Source organism: Haliotis rubra, unplaced genomic scaffold, assembly GCF_003918875.1.
Source record: "Haliotis rubra isolate DU_JTF1 unplaced genomic scaffold, ASM391887v1 Scf212, whole genome shotgun sequence".
NCBI classification, from domain to species: Eukaryota; Metazoa; Mollusca; class Gastropoda; order Lepetellida; family Haliotidae; genus Haliotis; species Haliotis rubra.
In genome coordinates this window covers 167,493-190,003 of record NW_025766137.1, presented here as the reverse complement: position 1 = coordinate 190,003, position 22,511 = coordinate 167,493, and the positions used below count along the sequence as shown (strand labels likewise).

Sequence of the window (22,511 nt, the reverse complement as noted above, 5' to 3'; positions counted from 1 at the left end):
AGTGTATGTTGTCTGTCTCATTACACTTCACAGCGAAAACAGTGATTCTGTTGAATGCTACGACAAATGAATAAAATCAAAATGCAAATATTAAAATTAAAACAAATTAAAGTTATAGGAAAAACTTGTCAGGCTATTACCTTGTTCAAGGAATGTATCCATCAATATCCACAAAAACGAGTGATATGACATTCATCTGCAGCTGTTCCAAGTGATGTGTCTAATATACGAAAAAGTGAACCATCGTTTCAGGTATTTCACGTTGGTGTATAGTCTCATTGGTCACCCAAGATAGCACACCTGGCAACTAATTGCATAATGTCCGCCATTCTTTAAAAAAAAGTAATTTAGTTAGCCAATAATGAGCAATCAATCAACGTATTGGCGGTTAATCCTTTGAAAGAAGGACGTTGTTTTTACACAGACACAGACACGACAGAGTGTATTCAGTATAGATTAGTAAATCTACATACATAAACACTACCTTTTGACAAAACCGCTGTGCAAGATAAAAGTAATTAATCAATCAGCGTGTTATCGGTTAATTCTTTTGATCGATGTTCATAAATGTTGAGTATTTATTCCAGACACAAGAAATGCCAAATGGGAACCTTTGTCGGGTAATCTAAGTGGTGTGTTACCACTAATTATACCTGTTATAATTTCATTAACTGACCATCAAGTGAATGATGACAAATAACATGTGTAGGTTTATACCACCTAACCCGGGTTACAACAAGGGAGTATTAATTGCTGTATTGCATCCAAATTTAATTTAAACTGTATGTACCTATTTACCTCAGTAAATGTTCAGATTCTTCTAGCAGTGGCAAAGTAGGGTTGTTTAGTTTACATATTCAAATAAATCAAATGTCAATTTTAATATCACACGTAGTAGACGTCATATTGTTACATGACATGATTAAATATCGAGGATCAATTTGGATTAATCATTATACCATCCAGGCATTAGAAAACCTGAAAAAGCCCACACTGCTTTGAACTACCGGGGATATTTTCAAATAACGGCATCTGATGGGCATCCACTCTTCCTAATGTCGCACTGTTTAGGTTGAAGAAATTAACCGTAACCGTGATGAGCGAGGCTGATCATCGTTTTCGCTATCACTAGCGTCTGGCTCGAACAAATAAGGCCTAACGACACCAAGCGATTTTGACAGAAGCGTCTATGAAAACAAGTTGTAACTCGGAAACTAGGCAAAGCAGGAGACAAAATTAAATGACAGTAGATTGTGAGAACATATAGCTTTCAGTTTTCACAACAGTTGTCACGATTTCAGGTTTATACAAACCTGTAAACAAGATAATTTACCCCCTGAAATGTACATGAATTCTGCATCGGCCCTCATATCTATTCCTCGTATGACGTCACAGAGATGCGCCGCTCTGATTGGTTAAAATATCGTTCGCCGGTGAGAATTGTGCACTGTTGTCAAAAAGGTCGATTAAAGTTAATCAAAGATCGAAATGAGTAGTTTTAATGACGTGTTTTCATTTATTACGATGCCAATAAGTGATTTATGTATTTGTACCCCCCTAATGTATATGTGATCTTTAAGTAAGTGTTTTCTATTCGTCGTCCTATGCGATCAACTACGAACCAATTCTATATATTAATACAACTTCACCCATCTTCACCCTTCTCGTTCTAAGTGTCAAAAATTGATATTGACTGTTATATTTGCCCCTAGTATGGCTAGCATTTTCCAAAATACCGCTTTAAGTGTATGTTTTACTTGTTATCTACAGAAGCGCAAATAATTGTCCCCCTGTCACGGTTTGTATAAACACAAATTACATAGGCCTACGGTACATCATGGATTAAATAAATGTTTACCGGACCCACTGACTGACAGGACAGGGTTTATTACATGTCATAAAGGTGAACCCTTGCCAAGGAATAATAGGCTTATTGTAAGAGAATATATTCTCTAATTGGTACCCTCTAATTAATTTATATGCATACGACTAGTACGTTAATTGATTTAATCTTTGTTTTAAACCCTAATTGTATTCGCACCTTGGGTGTGCTAGATCCTTATTGCAGTGATCATTGTCCAGTTTTTGTCTCTGTTGAGGGCTCTGATCCAACTCCTTTAATATTTAAAAGGAAAGTGTTTTACTATGATTTAGCTAATACTGAGGGAATGAATCGAGGCCTCAACAATCTTGACTGGGATACCATCTTTAGATGTAATGATATTGATATTCTAAGACATGAATTGTGTTGATGTCTTGAGAAATATATGTGATATTTATGTCCCAAACAATGTGGTAACTATAAGACCTCGGGACAATCCATGGATGAATAGTGCTATAAGAATACTTATCTGGAAAAGAAATAGACAACATAAAAAAGCAAAGACTCGAAATTATGATAAAGACTGGCAAAGGTTTAGGCTTCTACGGAACAAAGTAACAGCAGCTGTGAGAGTAGCCACATTGAAATATATTTCTGATTTAGATGATAAAATCAATCAGGGGAGTAATTCAAAATTTTGGTGGGCTTTAGTGAACAAGTATATAAAATCCCAAAATGGAGATTATAAGAAATTTCCTTCGATTATTCATAACGATAATCTGATCAATAACAGTAAAGATAAAGCAAATATATTTAATGAATATTTTGCTAACCATGCACAAGTTGACTATCCTGATAAGGAGACTCCTACACTTGAATGTAAAGTAAAGACTTCACTTGAGTCTATTGTATTGACTACACAAGAAGTAAGAGACATCCTGTTATCAGTTGATATTTCCAAAGCCAGTGGACCAGACAAAATAGGTAACAGATTTATCAAAATGATTGTGCCATCCCTTTATATTCCTCTTACTAATCTATTCAGTTTATCATTAGAATATTGTAAATTCCCAACAATATGGAAGGAAGCTATTGTCATTCCTATTCATAAAAAAGGGTAGTTTTTAGATAATAACATATTGACCAATTTGTAGTCAGGATTCATGCCTGGGGATGGTACTGTATACCAATTGACATACCTGTATGATTTTATACTACGTGCATTAGACAATGGCAAAGAAGTCAGGGCAGTTTTCTGTGACATAAGCAAGGCTTTTGACAAGGTTTGGCATAAGGGAATCATAGTGAAATTAGAAGCTTATGGTATTAAGGGTAAGTTACTTGATTGGTTTTCCAGTTATCTTGACAATAGATTACAGAGAGTAGCTATAGACAATTACAATTCAGATCTAAAGAAAGTCACTGCTGGGGTGCCACAAGGATCTGTCCTTGGGCTATTACTGTTTTTAGTTTACATAAATGATATCATTGAGGGTATCAGTAGTAACATTCGTCTTTTTGCCGATGATACTTCGGTATATGTTATTGTTGATAATCATGTTGTTACTGCCGCTTCCTTACATAATGACCTACACAGGATCTCTCACTGGGATGAAATATGGCAGGTTAGCTTTAATCCTGGTCAGACTGAAGCTGTTTTATTCACTCGTAGAAATACTGGTATGCATGGAGTAGACATTACTGAAGTCGGCTACCATAAGCACCTAGGAGTAACCTTGCAATCAGACTGTAAATGGAACTCCCACATTGGTGAATTGGTCAAAAAGATTAGTCCATTGGTAAATTGTCTTCGTAGTTTTAGATAGAGATTATCTAGAAAATCATTAGAGCAAATGTACAAGTCATATATATTACCAATGTTCGATTACTGTTCGCACCTTTGGGATAACTGTACTAAAGAACAAGAAAAACTTGTCGAAAATCTACATTTAGACGCTCTGCGGACGATTTGCGGGGCAGTTAGAGGAACAAGTCATGATTTAATATATAAGGAAACTAACTCCATGCCCCTAGTTGACCGTAGACAATTTAACAAGTTATCATTATTCTACAAAATGGTTCATCATATGACACCAGTTTATTTAACTGATCTACTGCCCTAAAAAGTATCACAGTTAAGTGACCATAGATTAAGAAACAGAAATAACGTTCAAACTATAATATGTCGTAGTAATTTGTATAGCAATTCGTTTTTACCAGATACAATAAGACAATGGAATGATTTGCCTGAGAATATGTACGATATTGAAACCATAGGACAATTCAAAAATGTATTACAATCATCAAAACCACTTAATTTTAATATATTTGATAAAAACTTTGGTACACGTTTCTGCCAAATTATCCACTCACGCCTCAGACTTGGGTGCAGTGAAAGCGCACATGTTTGAACGGCACATTTCAGTTGATCCATTCTGTTCCTGTGGTCACTAGGTTTATGGACAAGAAGTCGACCTTTTTTCTTAACTGAACCGTGACATTTCACCCAAGGGTCGACGTCCTGTGCAGACACCGGTCACTATAAGGATACTTTACATTACTTCTTTACTTGTCCTAATTATTCCAACATCAGACATCGCATGTATTTTTACGAACATGGATATAATATAAATTCTGTCCTAAATTGTAATCCAAACTAAAATAAACTTGTAAATTCGTTTATACTAAAATTTGTCCATACTTTTATTATAAAGTCGCTTAGATTTGATAAATGATTAATGATGTTCAATACGCAGGTTGCTTGCTTTCCTATCATGCTGCATACTATTTAATATTTGGTTTACTCATGTATCAACGAAATGGAGAGGTATTCAAATAAGCCATTACGGCTTGTTTACCAATCCTAGTTCAATTTATTTTGAATAAAATATGTTTACACTATATGCATATTGTGATGGCCATCACGAAGATTTGTATTTCAGTTGCAAAAGTTATAAGTTATACAAGATTGGAAATAATTAGGCATCGTGACATACATGTATCTCTTGGGTATTTCCCATATGTATTTTTGATAGTTTATAGAAGTGCAGAAATTGTTATTAGAATTATCCTGTAATCAGTTTTGCAGCTATATACGAGTATTATTGGCAACCTCGTTTTTACGTAATTCAGTGTTTTGAAATCTGACAGGATATATTAAGAGTCTTTATTCTTTAGTTTTAACCAAATTCAATATTCAGTTTAGTATAATTTAAACATTACATAATTCACTCTTCAGCTTTTCTAAATCTCTCTCAGCTTACTACATGAGTTTTCTGCCTCAGCCACAATCACCTCGCGCACTTACAACACAATAGCCTGCCCAAGCCTGCCACTTACTGTCCCTTTGTCTTAAACCTTGTTAGCTTATTAAAGTTTTGAGTTTAAGTACAGTTCAGGACATTTCTACTGTCAGCTTGCCATGAAAGCACCTGCTGATATTGAATGACATATGTTTGGATTATGACATTTATTGCGGAGCTATTGGGATCATTTCTAAAGGTTAGTCTCTTTCAGTACTTTCGTAGTTTGTACATATTCGTGTGATGTGTACAGATATTGTGTTTATGCTTTGATAATTTGGCTGCTTTGTCGGTAAGCGTTCCGCCCGTAACCTCCGCTTGAAATGTATTCTATTTATTAGGATTATTTCGAGGGTTTAGGGTTAGATTTAGAGTTAGAGTTAGAGTTAGAGTTAGAGTTAGAGTTAGAGTTAGAGTTAGAGTTAGAGTTAGAGTTAGAGTTAGAGTTAGAGTTAGAGTTAGAGTTAGAGTTAGAGTTAGAGTTAGGGTTAGGGTTAGAGTTAGAGCTAGAGTTAGGCATAGGCTGTTTATAAAAAAAACCTAGGCGTATATTCTTAGGCATATAATGATTTTAAACAATACGGGTGTTACGGGCGGAAATCTTTCCCAAAATTGATATTAGGTCAAATCCTTTAGAAAAAAATACACAAATTGACGTATATCGTTGTAAAGAGTACATGAGAAGAAATAATGAGCAGAGTCTTCATAGTTGTAGCCACAAGAGCAAGATGATGTTGGAGATATAAATCTTTCATATTTGTGCGCATTGAGGTCACTACATTCAAGTCGGAGACGAGAATGTATGATTTGACAAAATCTGCTACCGAAATTTAAGTCAAAATGACTGTAGATATGAGAATCGTTTAAAATTACATTTTTGAATCTCGATAGGCACGGTGATTCTCTGTGTTCAGCTGGTAATGAATTCCATAATTTAACAGTATCAGGAAGAAAGGACCTCGCATAATTTACAGATTTACAGTCTGAAGATTTGAATCACTGCGCAGATTATAACCAACGATATTTGATACTCTAGGCGGAACAAGGTTACTAAGGTAAGTTGGGTATTGTTATTAACCATTTTGTAAAACATAGTCATTTTATGAAGGTACCTCCTACGACACAACGGGTAACAATTCGTTTCTTTGTATATTTTATGATGGCTGGTGCCACGAACAGCACCACATACGGTTCTTAGAGCATCAAGATTGAGCTTCTCAAGTATATCTGCTTGCTGTTTAGTACAATTATCCTATATATGACTGCAATAATCAAAAACTGGTAATGTGAACTGTTTGTACATGGTTTCTAATGTTTTTCGGTTTAAACGATGAAAATACACAATGCCATGAAAATACACAATGCCATTTAGAAAGTGGTCAAATGTAACATATGTTATATTTGGGATTACACTTTCTTTGTAAAGTACAGATTCTAGTACTTTTGTTGGGTTGAGTCCCAAACAATATTTGAGACTTCTTAGACAATTCACCATTGGTGCAACGTTTTTTAGCACAGTCGTTAATGTGTTCATTCCATGGGCAATCATGCTGAAGTATAAGACCTAAATGTTTATGACTTATCTGGAATTAATGACATTACGATTCATGTTAGGTTCTGCATTGGAGTTGGTTGCAATTTACGAGTAAAGCGTATTGACTCTGTCTTATTGGGATTAAAAGATACTTGCCATTCGGCAATTCGCTTTAAATCATCGTTATCATTAATAAATATTACCTGAATATATAGATATCTTTTTCCTCGTTGTTAAAAGTTAGGGGGGATACGGGCGGAAGTCTTACACATGACACATGACATCGGTTCCCAATTGCGCAGATCGATGCTCATGCTGTTGATCACTGGATTGTCTGGTCCAGACTCGATTATTTACAGACCGCCGCCATATAGCTGGAATATTGCTGAGTGTGGCGTAAAACTAAACTCACTCTCTCACTAGAATGAAATTTAAGAGGGGATACGGGCGAAAGTCTTTCCGAAAATAACCCGTCCCGGGCGGTGGGGCAGCTATTTCGAACGCTGACATCTATTAGATTCCCTTTCCGCCGCACAACGGTATCATTTATAAATGAAAACGATATGGTACAAAGGGTAATTTGTTAACATGGTTTGAGAGTTATCTTGAAAATAGAGAACAACGTGTCGTAATTAATGGATTTAGATCTGATACTAAAGCTGTACTTGCTGGAGTACCCCAGGGTTCAGTATTGGGGCCGCTCTTGTTTATTGTTGATATAAATGATATAGTTGAAGCTATAAATAGTAATATACGCCTTTTTGCGGATGATACTTCTTTATATGCGATAATTGATGATCCCCAGGTAAATGCTATTGATATGAACGATGATTTACAGCCAATTGCTGAATGGGCAGAAAAATGGCAAGTATCCCTTTAAGACAGAGTCAATACGCTTTACTCGTAAATTGCATCCAACTCCAATGCAGAACACTTTAACGACTGTGCTTAAAAAAAAGTTGCACCAATGGTGAATTGTCTAAGAAGTCTCAAATATCGTTTAAAACCGAAAACATTAGAAACCATGTACAAACAGTTCACATTACCAGTTTTTGATTATTGCAGTCCTATATGGGATAATTGTACTAAACAGCAAGCAGATATACTTGAGAAGCTCAATCTTGATGCTCTAAGAACCGTGTGTGGTGCTGTTCGTGGCACCAGCCATCATAAAATATACAAAGAAACGAACTGTCACCCGTTGTGTCGTAGAAGATACTTTCATAAAATGACTATGTTTTACAAAATGGACAATAGCACTACGCCAAGTTATCTTAGTAACCGTGTACCGCTTAGGGTAGCAGATGTCGTTGGTAATAATCTGCGCAGTGATTCAAATCTTCAGACTATAAACTGTAAATTATGCGAGGTCCTTTCTTCCTGATACTGTTAAGTTATGAAATTCATTACCGGCCGAACATAGAGAATCACCGTGCCTATCGAGATTCAAAAATGTAATTTTAAACGATTCTCATATCTACAGTCATTTTGACTTAAATTTCGGTAGCAGATTTTGTCAAATCATACATTCTCGTCTCCGACTTGAAAGTAGTGACCTCAATGCGCACAAATATGAAAGATTTATATCTCCAACATCATCTTGCTCTTGTGGCCATAACTATGAAAATCTGCTCATTATTTCTTTCCATGTACTCTTTACATCGATATGTACGTCAAAGTATAGTTTTAGGTTTGAGTAAAACTGATTTTAACAGTACGTAAAGAGTTGCCTCCCTTCGACCTGTCCATGACTTTTGAGGCATTTTGACTGTGACGTGAAGAGTTATCTTCCTTGGTGTAGAGGGAATTACGTAACACCGCGTTTACTGCTAGCATGGAGACCGCTGTCGCACACGAGTGGTTTACCCTCCTCTCTCCCTCCCAGTAGTTTTACTGGTTTGTGGAGTCATGCAATGTATCAAGCAATTCCTTGTCAAGCCGTCAGTTTCAATATGCAAACTACATAATATCTACTTAATTGTACTGTGTGGGAGATATATGGTACATTATTACATTATTGTAACATTTTGTAAGTCACCGCTTGCTGACACGTTTCATGATGTATCTTCAAGCCTTTTGAATTTTATTAAATTGTGCCAAACGTTTTAATTGCTTGTTATGTTTATTTTGAAGTAGAAGTAACAATACATTTTTTTTATACTAAAGGGTTTGACCTAAAATCAATTTTGTTTCGAAACTGTTCCTCAATAGTAAACAAAGAACTTTTTTTTTAGTGCACTCGTTTATAAATTTAACAGGCAGATTTGATCCAAAATAATTTGTTTGTATGACAAATACTGTTCAACAATGATTGGCGTTATTTCTCGATTTTGCAGCATTTATATATCATTCACATGACCTGTTTACTCATCCTTGCATTGTATGCCGGAGCGGTATTCATATAAGCTAATGCTTGTTTACTAATCCGGTTCCTTTCATTAGACATTATCAATATGTATAAAACTATAAATCACATGAAATTTCACAATAAAACACGTTCATATCGATACTTTCAAAAAAGCAAGATGCGACGTTGCCATTGTCTTCACATACGAGATTACAAGATCAGTCGCAGCTGAATCCGCCATCGTTCGAATCAAACTAGATCTGCCACGTCGAACTGGTCTAAATGGGTAAATATGCCATGTCAGACAAATTGAAATGTAGATGGTAGTGGAAATTGGAGTATTTATACACGAGAACACGAAACAGAAAAACCTGTCCTCTCATTCAGCAAAGGCTCAATTTAGCTAGGGCTTTCCGACACCGTGGTTTACTACAGACTGTGGGTTAGTCGTGAAGTTTAATGAAGATGTGGATATAACAAGTTTAGATTCTACCTGTCAGTGTCATTTGAATTCATGAATGAAATCGTCTCTAATAAGTGTGTCTGGTTTAAAATATGATGATAACTGCATCAAATTTTCAAGCAAGCTCACGGTAAACATGACCTCCCTTGGTTACCGAATTGTGGTTTTCTGACGTACATTCTCTACTAGTTGCCGAACAGATAGCGCCGCGTAACAGTTATCGCCAATAACATCAGTATCACTCGTGCGCAGTTCCGCTCAATAACAAATCCAGTGTTTTTTCCTACAGTAGATCCATTTGACAACAATAACAAACAGCAAAAGAAAATTATTCACTGTAAGTAACATTAGAGAAAAAGTAAAGATAAAGTTATGAACCCTATAAAAAAAATTAGTTTGGGGGATGTCACATGATCTATATAATAGCAAGTTCAAGTTCACGGAAGTCATTAATTGTTTCATTCCCTATCAAACTACTGTTAAAAAAACCACACAACTAGTCACACAATCAATTATTCAAGGTTACTTTATGATATGAATTCCACGAGTTGATAAAGTTACAAATATCCGAGGCTTGCTGAGGATATTTTTACTTTTATCAACGGGTGTTGATATATTTGATATCAGAGTGAGTGAGTGAGTTAATATTTAATGTCACATCGGCAATATTTCAGCCATATCGTGACGACATATCAGAAGACATGAGGGTGAGATTCTATTTATCATCATAAATCATTCTTCATTAGTTTTCAATGAAAAATGTACATCTCTGAAGACTGTACTACCATTAGACTTGCAGTGCAGCGATGTCAGCATTGTGGCGTCATCAAGTTCCTGACATCATAGCATTGTCAGGGCATTGTACAAAATCTACAGTCAAAATGATATCTCCTAGGAGATATCGTATGATCTCACACAAGCAATATCTCCTGTGGAACACAGTTTTGGATGATAAATAGAGAATCTCACCCGAGTGTCTTATGATATCAAATATATCACCACGAGTTGATAAAGTAACAGCGATGTCATAACATTGTGACGTCAACAAGTTCATGACAGAGCATTGTCAGGGCATTGTAGAAAAGCTACTGTCAAAACGATATCTCCTAGGAGATATCGTCTGATCTCACACAAGCGATATCTACTGTGGAACACAGTTTTGGATGATAAATATTATTTCACGAATGACATGAGAAATTCTGAAATGGCGATAACTGTTACAGTTAGTTGTGAGAAAACATCTATTTATGCTGCCATGATTCCCTTCTGCAGCGTTATTAAAAAAAACGATCAGTGGCAGTGAAAGGCCTAGACACACTGGTGAATAGCTAATTAAGTATCATAATTAATTCTGTTTCATTACTTTAATGAACTGCGGAGTAATTTTGAAAATACCGCTAAAATATGGCGATAACTGTTCAGTAGCCAGTAAAGATCTGAAAAGTGAATGTTGTGCCAGAATTGCGCTCGCGCTGCACTGGATCTACCTACATCTATAAAATTAAAGTGAAATGTAGAATATTACATTTCCTATCCAATAGTGTAAATTCAAGTGCAAATACTAAGGCGGTCTGAAAAAAAGAGTTTTGATATGGGTTCAAACAGCACGTCTCCTGTTTTTGTCGTACACTCATAAAGCACTGTACAATGAATTATTGTATTTGGCATCTTTAGGGAAAGTGTGAGAACACAAAATACCACCTGATTGATATCTGAACGACATAAGTATATATCAAATGGATTATAACCATAAAAATGGCTTGAACCAAACTATTCCAATACAAAGATCCACATTGTAATGGGATGTACATTTTGTAAGTAGACACTATTACAAATTACTGGAAATCACAATTATTTTTTTAAATATGTTTGAACGTCGCCGATAAACCTAGAATCGGTTGGGATGTTTTTGAAAATACACAAACACGATCGCCGAAGTGAGCTTTCCGCCATATTGAATAGTGTTTACAAAATCAAGTTTGCCAAGGCGGGTCATAGGACACGTATATTTGATATTCAGTTGTGACAAATGCATCCGTGAATTCCTCATACATTGTAGAATCGACTTACAAATGGTCTGTATCACTAACACCAAGTGTCTAGACACAAACGAAATATATTGGGTGTGAAAACGAAACGTTGTGCTCATAACACAGCGCTTGCTAGAAATGTAAACAAAGCAAAAATCAGATTTTATACTGTGCAGCATTTTTCAATTTTATAGACATCAATTTGTCTACTTGTAGCATGCATGAGCTCAATAGTTTTAGAATATGCACGGAAAGAGTATCGTAGCAAGAACTAGAAAATTAAAAACGGATACAATACAGTAATTTGATATATTCATACGAAAGTTCTGTGCAGCGTGACGCCATGCCAGACACAAAATCACGGAGAACGACATAGGCTATTATCAGCATTTCTGGCTTTTTCAATGAAAGCAATAAAAACAAATAACCATACGTAGATAGTCAGAATGTTTCTGATTAATTACATCATACAGTTATGGACGAAGGTACCCTCACAAAATCCTGGGCACCCATAGGTCTATCCACGAAGCCGCCATTTCATGAGATCATGATAAATTGGTCATCAGTAGTGATGTCATACGTCAACATTGTTGTACATATTTGGCAGTTTCTTTGAGGTGAAGGTCGGTTGAATAAGAGTAAACACAATCACACTGTCCTGCGGATTACACTTTTAGTATTAATGTATAATTTGTGTATTGTTCAGATATGTTTCATGAAACTAATTTCATTATCAGCATTTAGTATTTTAAACCTAAGTGAAACTGACAAAATAGATAACAATGATTTATTCATTTCATAAAACGTATATGCATAAATTCTTAAAGGAATTGTCTTGTTCAATGAATTTGTTTATGTTGTTTTATAAACAAAACAATGACGTAAAATCATTTGCCAGGTGCTCTTTTGTCACAACTGTTTTCACTATCATTGTTTTCGATAATACCGTGAACAAAACATCACAGAAATATACCGGTAGTGTCCTTATCCACAGCAAATTCTCTCAAAGTGATCTGAGTTACAATGACTAATTGTTAAGCATAGCAGAGTGATGCCCCCTTATCTTTAAATAAGCATATGAACTTTTGTAGTCATTTGACGTCATAGAGGAAAATCCATTTTCAACACATATTGCGAGTCATTTTTTAAGATTGAGTGTAAAACGTTATACATAAGCACACAAACCAAATTAATACATACTTATGTCGTTCAGATATCAGACAGTATTTTGTTCGTTCACACTTTCCGTAAAGATGCCAAATTAAAAATATAGTAGCACAGTACTTTTATCAGTGCACGATAAACAGCGGAGACATTTACTGTTTTTAACTCATAGCAAAATTCGGGATAACGTATAGCAGTGTCTATTTTTCAAACAGCCTAAGTATTTGCACTTGAGTTTACACTATGATATAGGCAATTTAATATTCTACATTTCTGTGTAATTTTACAGGTGTAGGTAGATCCAATGCTGCGCAAACAAAATTCTGGCGCAACATACACTTTTCCAGGAAGTTAATGACGCTCTAATGATACCCCAGAACCTTCATTAAGTTAATGACGTGCTAATGACGACACACCGTCTTTGAAACGTTAGTACAACAGAATTTAACGATACATTAGTTCATGAATGTTTAATGGCACCTTAATGCTTCATTAAAGTTTCATACAACCGGGTCCTGGTCATTAACTTGTTTATATGAAATTACAATGTTGAATATTGCTCATAATAGGAACAAAAGTACATGTTGCAGTTATAGCTACATTTCATTATGTTATGTTATGTTATGTACTATACTGAATGTGTCAATTTCTAATGTAAATACAGTTCAAACAAACAAACCCTCAAAGGAATTGCTTATGTCCATGCATGATATGATATGGTATGATATTGAATTCTGCAAAATGTAGTTGTTCAACCGACCTTCACCTTAAAGAAATTGCCGGCCTACCTTTAGAATTCAGCATCACAAACTTTACAAATTATATCACAAGACCTTATGATGTAATTTGCGAAAAGTTACCAAAAACAATGCTGTTTGATGTCAGACTGCTGTGCGGTTATCATGTGTGCAGGCTAAAGCTCCTCTCAGTGTCCTGTTGACAATATACGCATTGTCATTGTGTAAGTGGGACCCGCAATATAGGAGGAAAATGTCAATACAATGGTCACTGTTTTATTCTTCCAAAAGTGAACATGGCAGGGACGCTCTCCAGCCAATCAGGGGGCAGAGTTATTTCCCTTAGACCGTTGACAAGTGAATTACTATCAATGCGGCTGTCCCAGAGTTAGTTCCCTAGATCATTGACAAAGGGAACAACTTCCGATAGAATAAATAGTTGTATTATATATATCTGCCATCTTGGCCAGTGACCAAACATGCTCATATTCTCACACAAGCCAAGCTATGTAGGGAGTTAAATATGGACTGCAGCGGTGCATTTATAGCAAGCGCCAGTTTATGGAAGCACTTTTATTTTAAATATATTCTATATTTTGGTTTCAATGTAACTTTTAGGACAAAATGAATTATAAATGGGAACTATTAAACATATATATAATATTTTTTTTCATTCAGTAATTTGCATCATCTCACAGAAATGGAGTTAATTAGTATATTTTATTTTCGTAGCGGTAAGAATGTTGTTGCATTACACTGTACACGTCAGCTGTTTCTGTACCGCTTCAGTCAATGTATTCTATTTATTACGATTATTTCGAGGGGTTAGGGTAAGGGTCTTCATCCAGTAAAGTAGGTAGATGTCCGGTGTAATGCATGTGTTGTACCATACCTTTCCTCTCGCATTTTTAATACTTATTTTACACAAAAAGGTGGAAAGTACACAATGAAATGGTTTTATGTAGAAAATTTGGTCTAATAGAATTTGGCCTGGAACTCACACTAAGCCATTTTCACACACAACATTTGTTCAGCAATGATCGAAGGCTAACTTACCCTCGTGCCGTCACTACACATGCTCATGTCTCCCTCATTCCTTAGTGTGATCCACATTATCCTTACAGTGTTCCCTACAACACTTTTCTGTCACAAAATCACCCGATGATTTTTATAAAAGCACATCATTCATGCATACTGTGAATTCAACATCTGATGCCTGACGTCAACAACAGTTTTCAGTTCACGCCATATCGGCTCATTCCACACCACTCTGTAGCTTGTAGGTTACAGAATGGGATGAGTGTGCTAAATGGCATAGGAGCCATTTGGCAATTGTCCGTAGATTAAAATCCCAAGACACCACATCTACCTGTAACCTTTGTAATTGTCCATGACCTATACCATGCTTTCCATTCATTTCCGTAAAGCCACAGGAATAACTACCGGTAGGTGGGGGATTTACATGGAGTCCTGTATTTGAGGGTCCCTGGGACTCATTCTCTTAAGTTTTAGGGGTCCTGGACAACAAAATGTGGGTCCCAGACACTTAAATATAATTATTTATACTGTTATTGTATTGTGTATCATGATCATCACATTGTTACAGCAATTGAATTGCAAATAATATCATAACCCAGCTAGTAGCAAACTCAGTGATAACTTATAGTCACTTGATTGGAATTTTTACAAAAAGTATTTGGACTTTTTCTGAGTCCCTGTAGACGCACAAATACATTTTGTTGTGTCCATTGTCAATTTTTATGCGTATAGGACGCAGGAATTTGCGTCCTGTAAATCCCTCCTAGGTAAATTGGCACTTTGTGTAACAGTGTGGCCGTAGCTCAGTCGGTTAGCTGTCGGGCTAACAATCTGAAGGTCGCATGTTCACATCTGATGGATTCTCACAAAACTGGTTGCTTGTCTTAGTGACATCTGACCTACGACAGAGACAATCATCACAAGGTGTAGTGCTGAATTCTAAAGGTGCTCCAAATTGCCAAATATGTACAACAAAGTTGATTTATGACATCACAACTGGTGATTGATTTTTCACAAAATGTGTTCACTTGCATCGTTCAACAGGATTTTGCGAGGGACCTTACCTTGATTCAGGAATCATTTGTACATAAATATGTGATGGACTTAAGCAGAAACATCCTGATTATCTGTGTATTATTTGTTTTTATTGTGTTTCATTGTAACCATGAGTGGTAGTCATAACTGCTGATAATTACCGTTGTCATTCTGAAGGATTTTGAATTTACCAATACACTTTTTTGTATACTGCATCTGTTTTTAACTTCTTAATTCTTGCTAAAATACTCTTTCCAAGCAGGGTTGGTTGTGGTTGAAATAATTTGCAACACAGCTGCTGGTGGGAATCATGTTTATTTATTGATTAGTTAGTTGTTTGTTTGTTACACCCTGAAATACACATTGTCACTCAAGTATGATACAGTTCCTTACACTTACAGATATAGCATGTATGATAAACCAATACATCTGGCATGCAAATACAAATATGCAGGGCACATAAATTTTTTACTTAGCCTATACATATGTACAATAGTGACTGTCATATAAATATAGGATAGGGTCTGTCGGGTAACCGGAAATTGACATATTTTTCGGGGGGTGATGGGGAGGGGGACTTAAAGCCCGGTCTACAAACTCAATACTAATACTATAAGCTAATTGTTAAACTTAATGCTAGAACTGTGGTGTATATGCGATAAAACTTCGTGGAGGGAACTCTCTTTCACATGTTAAGCAGATCATGTCATAAACCACACGTGCAACTGAGTATGTGCGTGGGAAAATGGTCAGCCATCTTAGCCGTTCTCTGATTGTCATACTGTAACAAACCTAAATAAATATTTGAACCCGTATATACGACTTGTGATACAACGGATACAACAATATCATTCAGGAATTGAAGTTTCACCACTTCGAACACCATTTCTCATTATCAAAGTTAATAGCATCCTCGATCACTCTCCACTATACCCTGGATGCATCCACGGCTTGGCCCAATGATTTTATTACCTCCCTTTGCTGGCTTTTTATCCAATCAGGTGGCTACGTTGGGAAGTTGAGCGAACCAATCACAACTCACTTTCGCTTCTTAAATTATCTAACCATTTAAATTTGGCAACACAGTTGATGCAGAGGTACTCTGAAATAGGTAGAAGGAGTTCTTTCGTATATTTTTTTAAAGTTTCAGATCTGTCAATTTGACTGTATGATTTCCCCCAAAATCTGAATGGCACTGCGAACAAACCTTCGCGACTGCGACCGCTATCTTTGTTGACACTGGCAAGCTCGGATGTAACGGTGGCTTAGCTGATTGGCTACTGTCAGAATGTGGAGCCAGCAAAGGGAGGTAATATAATTATCGGGCCAAGCCGTGGATGCATACAGGGTGTAGGGATCGTATACCCTAGAGATTATCGAGGATGAGTTAATAGGGACCCTAATAGAAAATGCATCTGTGTTCACGGAACATTAACAAAACACGGAATGGACATATATCATTTTCAAGGTTTGTGGAACTACCTGGTCATAGTGTTAACTGTCATTGCCATAATGGCAACAGCATGGCTGCTATTTGAAGAGTTGAATACTGAAGGTGGTGACATTGAATGTTATTTAGGGAGACTGCAAGAAATCTTTATTGTGCATGAATTACCTGATAATCAAGACAACTGGGTTAAACAAAGGGGAATTTTGCTGAGTTCTGTATGTGCAGAAACATGGGAGAGTTCCTGAAAAACCTACCAAGAAGGGATTTGTACAGCTGTTAATAGGACATGTTTGAAAAAGACTTGTTGCGGCAGAAAGATTTAGGTTTCACAAAGCAGCAGCCAGGACAATCAATTACAAGTTACGCTGCTCAGCAGAAGAACATGGCAGCCTCTTGTATTGTAATTTTGTTGGAAAGTTTGAGGGACAGATTTATTTGCCCTACTACATGCAGAGGAAGTTGCTGTTGAGGTACCATACATTTCAACACTGGACAACAGGCATTGGATGTGGCATTAGCAGATGAATAGCTAATGAGAACCTTTAACAAATGAGTGGTGGTGGTAACTACGTCAACACATCAATGGGTGCAGTCAACAAATTTTCAGTAAAGTGAAATCTGAAAAACAAACTTATGTTTCCGGTATGGGTTTCAAAGTATTGACAGTGATATATGCTGGTTCAAAACAAGAGTGTTGAAAGGTTGCTCATGGGTCATCACAGAATGAAATGAGATCGTGGTCTTACCAACCTAAACCTAATCTGAAAGATATTCCTTTAAGAAATCATCAGCTGTGAGGTATATGGAGGGCGATGAAGTCTCCAGAGTACTACAGTTTACACAGACAGGATGGCCAGCAGAAGTGGATGAAGAGTTGAATCCTTACTTCAACAGTAAAACAGAGCTATCTGTTGAACAAGACTGTATTTTATTGGGCCTACGAGTCGCCATCCCTTAGAAGTTTGGAGTAGAGATACTCAGTGTACTTCATCTTCCTCATCCAGGAATGGTCAGGATGGAGGAGGTGGTGTGCAGTTTTTGTGGGGTTGTTTAACATTGACAAAGACATCGAGGCAGTTGTTACGTAGTGTAGAGATTGTCAGCAAGTCAAAACTTGGACACACCTTATCCTGCTACAGCTCAGACTTCTTATCATCTGAATCGATAGAGGCCCCGCAATATACTAGACTGGATAGGGCCCACAGAAGAATTTCGGAGGTGTCGATCCGTGCCAAGAAAGCCTGAACAAGGCCAACCCTATGCTAAGTAGGGGTGGGTATTGCAGCAAATATTCATATTGCGATGCAAAAGCATGTATTGCAATATATTGCATGAACCGGTTATATTGCGCAGCCCTAATGCTAAGGGATACTGGAACTTATGAAGGAAAAAAGGAGTTTATGGGTGCCGTATTCCTTTCATACCAGGGCATCTTATGTGCCCCAAAAGGCTGACATTAGAAACCCAAGGCAATTTTTAAGTCATTTTCCTGATGACTGTCATGCCTGGGGACATTAACATTAATCTAAGCTCTAGATAAAGTTTTTACTTTCAACTAATCCAAGTATGATGACAGGAATTCTCCTCAAATACCCATGAGATGGAAACATCAATTGCCATATCAGTGATCCTACAAGCTATTGACAATACCACAGTGGTCACATATTCAGAAGCAAAGGGTGTTTGATAAGTTTTTGTTGATGGCAACAACACTTGACTAGGTTGTGCAGGCCCAAAACCAAGGGATTTTATGACTCTTCAATTTTTATTGAGTGTGATATCTCAAGCTTGTTTCTTTGTTTGAGTTATGGTTAGGGGGGGTAACTCTTGCGGGTAAATGTTTTTAGGGTGCATCACATTCAGTTAGAAAGCACATGGCTAATGTGTTTACGGTTCTGAGACACTTTTAAGTACTTTGTGGCTGCTACGGAAGACAAACAATTATGTAACTTTTATAATAGTATAAACAAATATTGTAGAATGTAAAGAACATAAAATTAATGTATATTATGTTGTATTTTTGCGTAACCATATGAAATATGTGACGTAAAGGTTCGCAAGATGACGTAATGTCCTAAGTATATATTTTGTAAAAGGTGAGTAACAAACATTGTAAAAGAATTTCATTTCTTTATTGCTGTCAATGTGGCTGGTTTTGCCCTGTCAAGGCTGTATGATTTTGACTTGGGATTATTGACAAATAAAACTTTAGTCAAGACACAAACGAAGCTGTAATCTAATCATTACATAGATGTCAGAACTTAACAGTCCATCTGGCTATTCTGGCAATGGTGTGATAGAGATATTCACAGGAATTATCAACTGTGTATTCAGCAGCGTCCGTACGTGTACCCAATGTCTTCAAATTTGGTGTCAGCCTACATTGGGGGATTACGCAGACACCAATCGATTTGCGTGACCTTGACTTTATTTTCAAGGTCACCACGACACTTTGACCACTTTTCCAACTCTTGTTCACGTGATATCTCATGAACTGTTGTACCCAACGTCTTCAAATTTGGTGTTAGCCTACATTGGGGGATTACGCAGACACTGACCACTTTTCAAACTGTTGTTAACGTGATATCTCATTCGGACTTAATCCCCACCTTATTTTCAAGGTCACCACAATACTTTGACCGCTTTTTAAAGCAGGATATCTCATAAACCATTGCACCCAATGTTTCAAGTATGTTGACAGCCTACATTGGGTGATTATGCAGACACCAGTCATTTCAGGCATCTTGTATGTGACCCCCCCCCAAAAAAAGTAGTAAATATAGATATTCCATTCTTTAGCGGCGGAGGACATTGCCATATCAGTGGCAAACACTTGTTTATTATAGTGAGGATGGCAAAATATTTGGTAGAATTCTGAGAATTATTTAACAGTGATAGCTTTTGTTCAACACTATTTAGTAGCATTGCTTTCAGGCATTTTGATGATTTTTTAACAGCTACATGTTTATTATACACAATGGAAGTTATTTGCAAATTATCATTGCACTTTTTTCTTTCTTTTGTATTGTAGCGAAATGAAGCTTTGAACCTAATTTCCAATGGAACGACCAACAGCTGCAGACCTTCAAAACACTGTAGAATCACAGAAGGAACAGATCCAGAAATATGAAACGAGACTGCGAGGTAGGTATATCAGACCAACATACTACTGTTGAATCACAGCGGGTACAGATCCATAGACACAAATAAGTAAGTACGTAAGATTGATGGACTACTATAGAATGACAGATCATTCCAAGCTCAGCTAGTTACTTTTCCTTTTTATCCCACCGGCATGTAATGCAGTAGGATATAGTCGTCGCCTTGTCTGTCTGTCCGTCCGTCCGTCCGTCCGTAATCATTTTGTTTCCGGAGCATAACTCAAAGACCATTCGATATTTTTCAACGAAAATTGGTAGATATGTCAAACATAACCTAAGGTGGTGCCTTTTGCTATTAACAGATTATTGTCATTTTTATTTTTCTCGGTTTCCATGGAAACGTTTTGGACTTAGTCTTAAAGAAGGGTGGGCTTCGTTTCCGGAGCATAACTCAAAAAACGTTCAATATTTTTCAACAAGACTTGGTAGTTATATCAAACAGAACCTTAAGTGGTGCCTTTTGCTATTTGCAGATTTTTGTCATTTTTTTTTTTCCCAGTTTCCATGGAAACGATTCGGACTTAGTCCCAAAAGTGAGGGGTGGGCTTCGTTTCCAGAGCATAACTCAAGAACCGTTCAATATTTTTCAACAAAACTTGGTAGATATATCAAACAGAACCTTAAGTGGTGCCTTTTGCTATTTGCAGATTTTTGTCATTTTTATTTTTATTGGTTTCCATGGAAACATTTTGGACTTAGTCTCAAAAAGTAAGGATTGCTTTTGTTTCCGGAGCACAACTCAAAAACCGTATAATATTTTTCAACAAAACTTGGTAGAAATATCAAACAGATCCTAAAGTTGTGCCTTTTGCTATTTGCAGATTTTTGTCATTTTTATTTTTCCCGGTTTCCATGGAAACGATTCGGACTTAGTCCCAAAAGTGAGGGGTGGGTTTCGTTCCCGGAGCACAACTCGAAAACTTCTCAATATCTTTCAGCAAAACTTGGCAGATATGTGAGGCAGATCTTGAAGTGGTGCCTTTTGCTATTTGCTGATATTTGTGATTTATTATTTTCTCGGAGTCCATGGAAATGATTCGGACTTAGTCTCAAAAGGAAGGGGCGGGTTTCGTTTCCTGAGCACAACGCGAAAACTTCTTAATATCTTTCAGCAAAGCTTGGCAGATATGTGAGGCAGATCCCAAAGGGGTGCCTTGTGCCATTTGGCAGAATTTTGGCATATTTATTTTTCCCGAATTTCATGGAAACGATTCGGACTTAATCCCCAAAGGGAGGGTGGGCTTCTTTTCCAGAGTATAACTCAAGAACCGTTAAATACATTTCAACAAAACTTGGTAGATATATCAAACAGAACCTTAAGTGGTGCCTTTTGCTATTTGCAGATTTTTGTCATTTTTATTTCTCCCGGTTTCCATTGAAACGATTCGGACTTAGTCCCAAAAGGAGGGGTGGGTTTCGTTTCCGGAGCACAACTCGAAAACTTCTCAATATCTTTCAGCAAAACTTGGCAGATATGTGAGGCAGATCTTGAAGTGGTGCCTTTTGCTATTTGCAGATTTTTGTGATTTATTATTTTCTCAGTTTCCATGGAAACAATTCGGACTTAGTCTCAAAAGGGAGGGGTAGGTTTTGCATCCAGAGCACAACGCGAAAACTTCTTAATATCTTTCAGCAAAACTTGGCAGATATGTGAGGCAGATCCCAAAGTGGTGCCTTTTTTTATTTGCAGATTTTTGTCATTTTTATTTTTCTCGGTTTCCATGGAAACGATTTGCACTTAGTCTAAAATCAAGCTGTCAGATGATTTGTTCTTTCAAAGATGTGGGGCCAGGGGGATATGTCATCTTCTGATGACTCTTGTTGATCACTGGGACAAATGGCCTACTGTAAGTTACGTTCTACAATGACAGTTTGGAAACCTGCATATGGAATGGTACTTTAGTTGTATCTAATCCAGTGTGTTTTCTTAAATTGTGTCATTTACCCCTACAAGCACAAAGTATGAACATTTGAAAAAACCACAGGGCATTCACTGTACTAATGAAACGAACAGAGACTGATATTGTTTGGTCTAAATAATAGGCGTAAACATTCCCTCTGGATTATGGTTGCCGTATTCCTGTGGTTACCACACATACAGAAAAATGGAAAAGAAAAAAGTTCACTAAGTCCTAGTTCCCTAGTGGTATGCCCCTTACCCTGTGGAATTATCTCCCCTGAATTCGTAGCATCAGATGACGCCCTTTCAAACCTCACAATTTTTCTGAATGTGCTACTCACATGACGTATCCAGGAATTTGGAAAGGTTTTTTCTACTGTGAAATTCTTCATCGAATTATCTGTGATTTATCAAGATCAAGTTAACAGATTGGTCAGTAGAATTGCATTGGTTGGTGATTGGATTATGCACATTTATATAAATCACACAATGAAGTAAACCCTTCCTTGTAATTAGATTTCTGTGTTC

The 22,511-nt window shown here is 36.8% G+C and overlaps 1 protein-coding gene across 1 annotated transcript in view; it reads left to right on the top strand.

The window, feature by feature from the left end:
- The first annotated feature begins 9,213 nt into the window (after window positions 1–9,213).
- LOC124276723 overlaps window positions 9,214–22,511 on the top strand; it is a 37,694-nt gene continuing 24,396 nt past the window's right edge. The window contains exons 1-2 of the mRNA XM_046712365.1: window positions 9,214–9,291; window positions 19,954–20,066. Coding sequence (XP_046568321.1) covers window positions 19,982–20,066 — 85 coding nt within the window. The 5' untranslated portion in view covers window positions 9,214–9,291; window positions 19,954–19,981. The remainder of the gene's footprint in view (window positions 9,292–19,953; window positions 20,067–22,511) is intronic.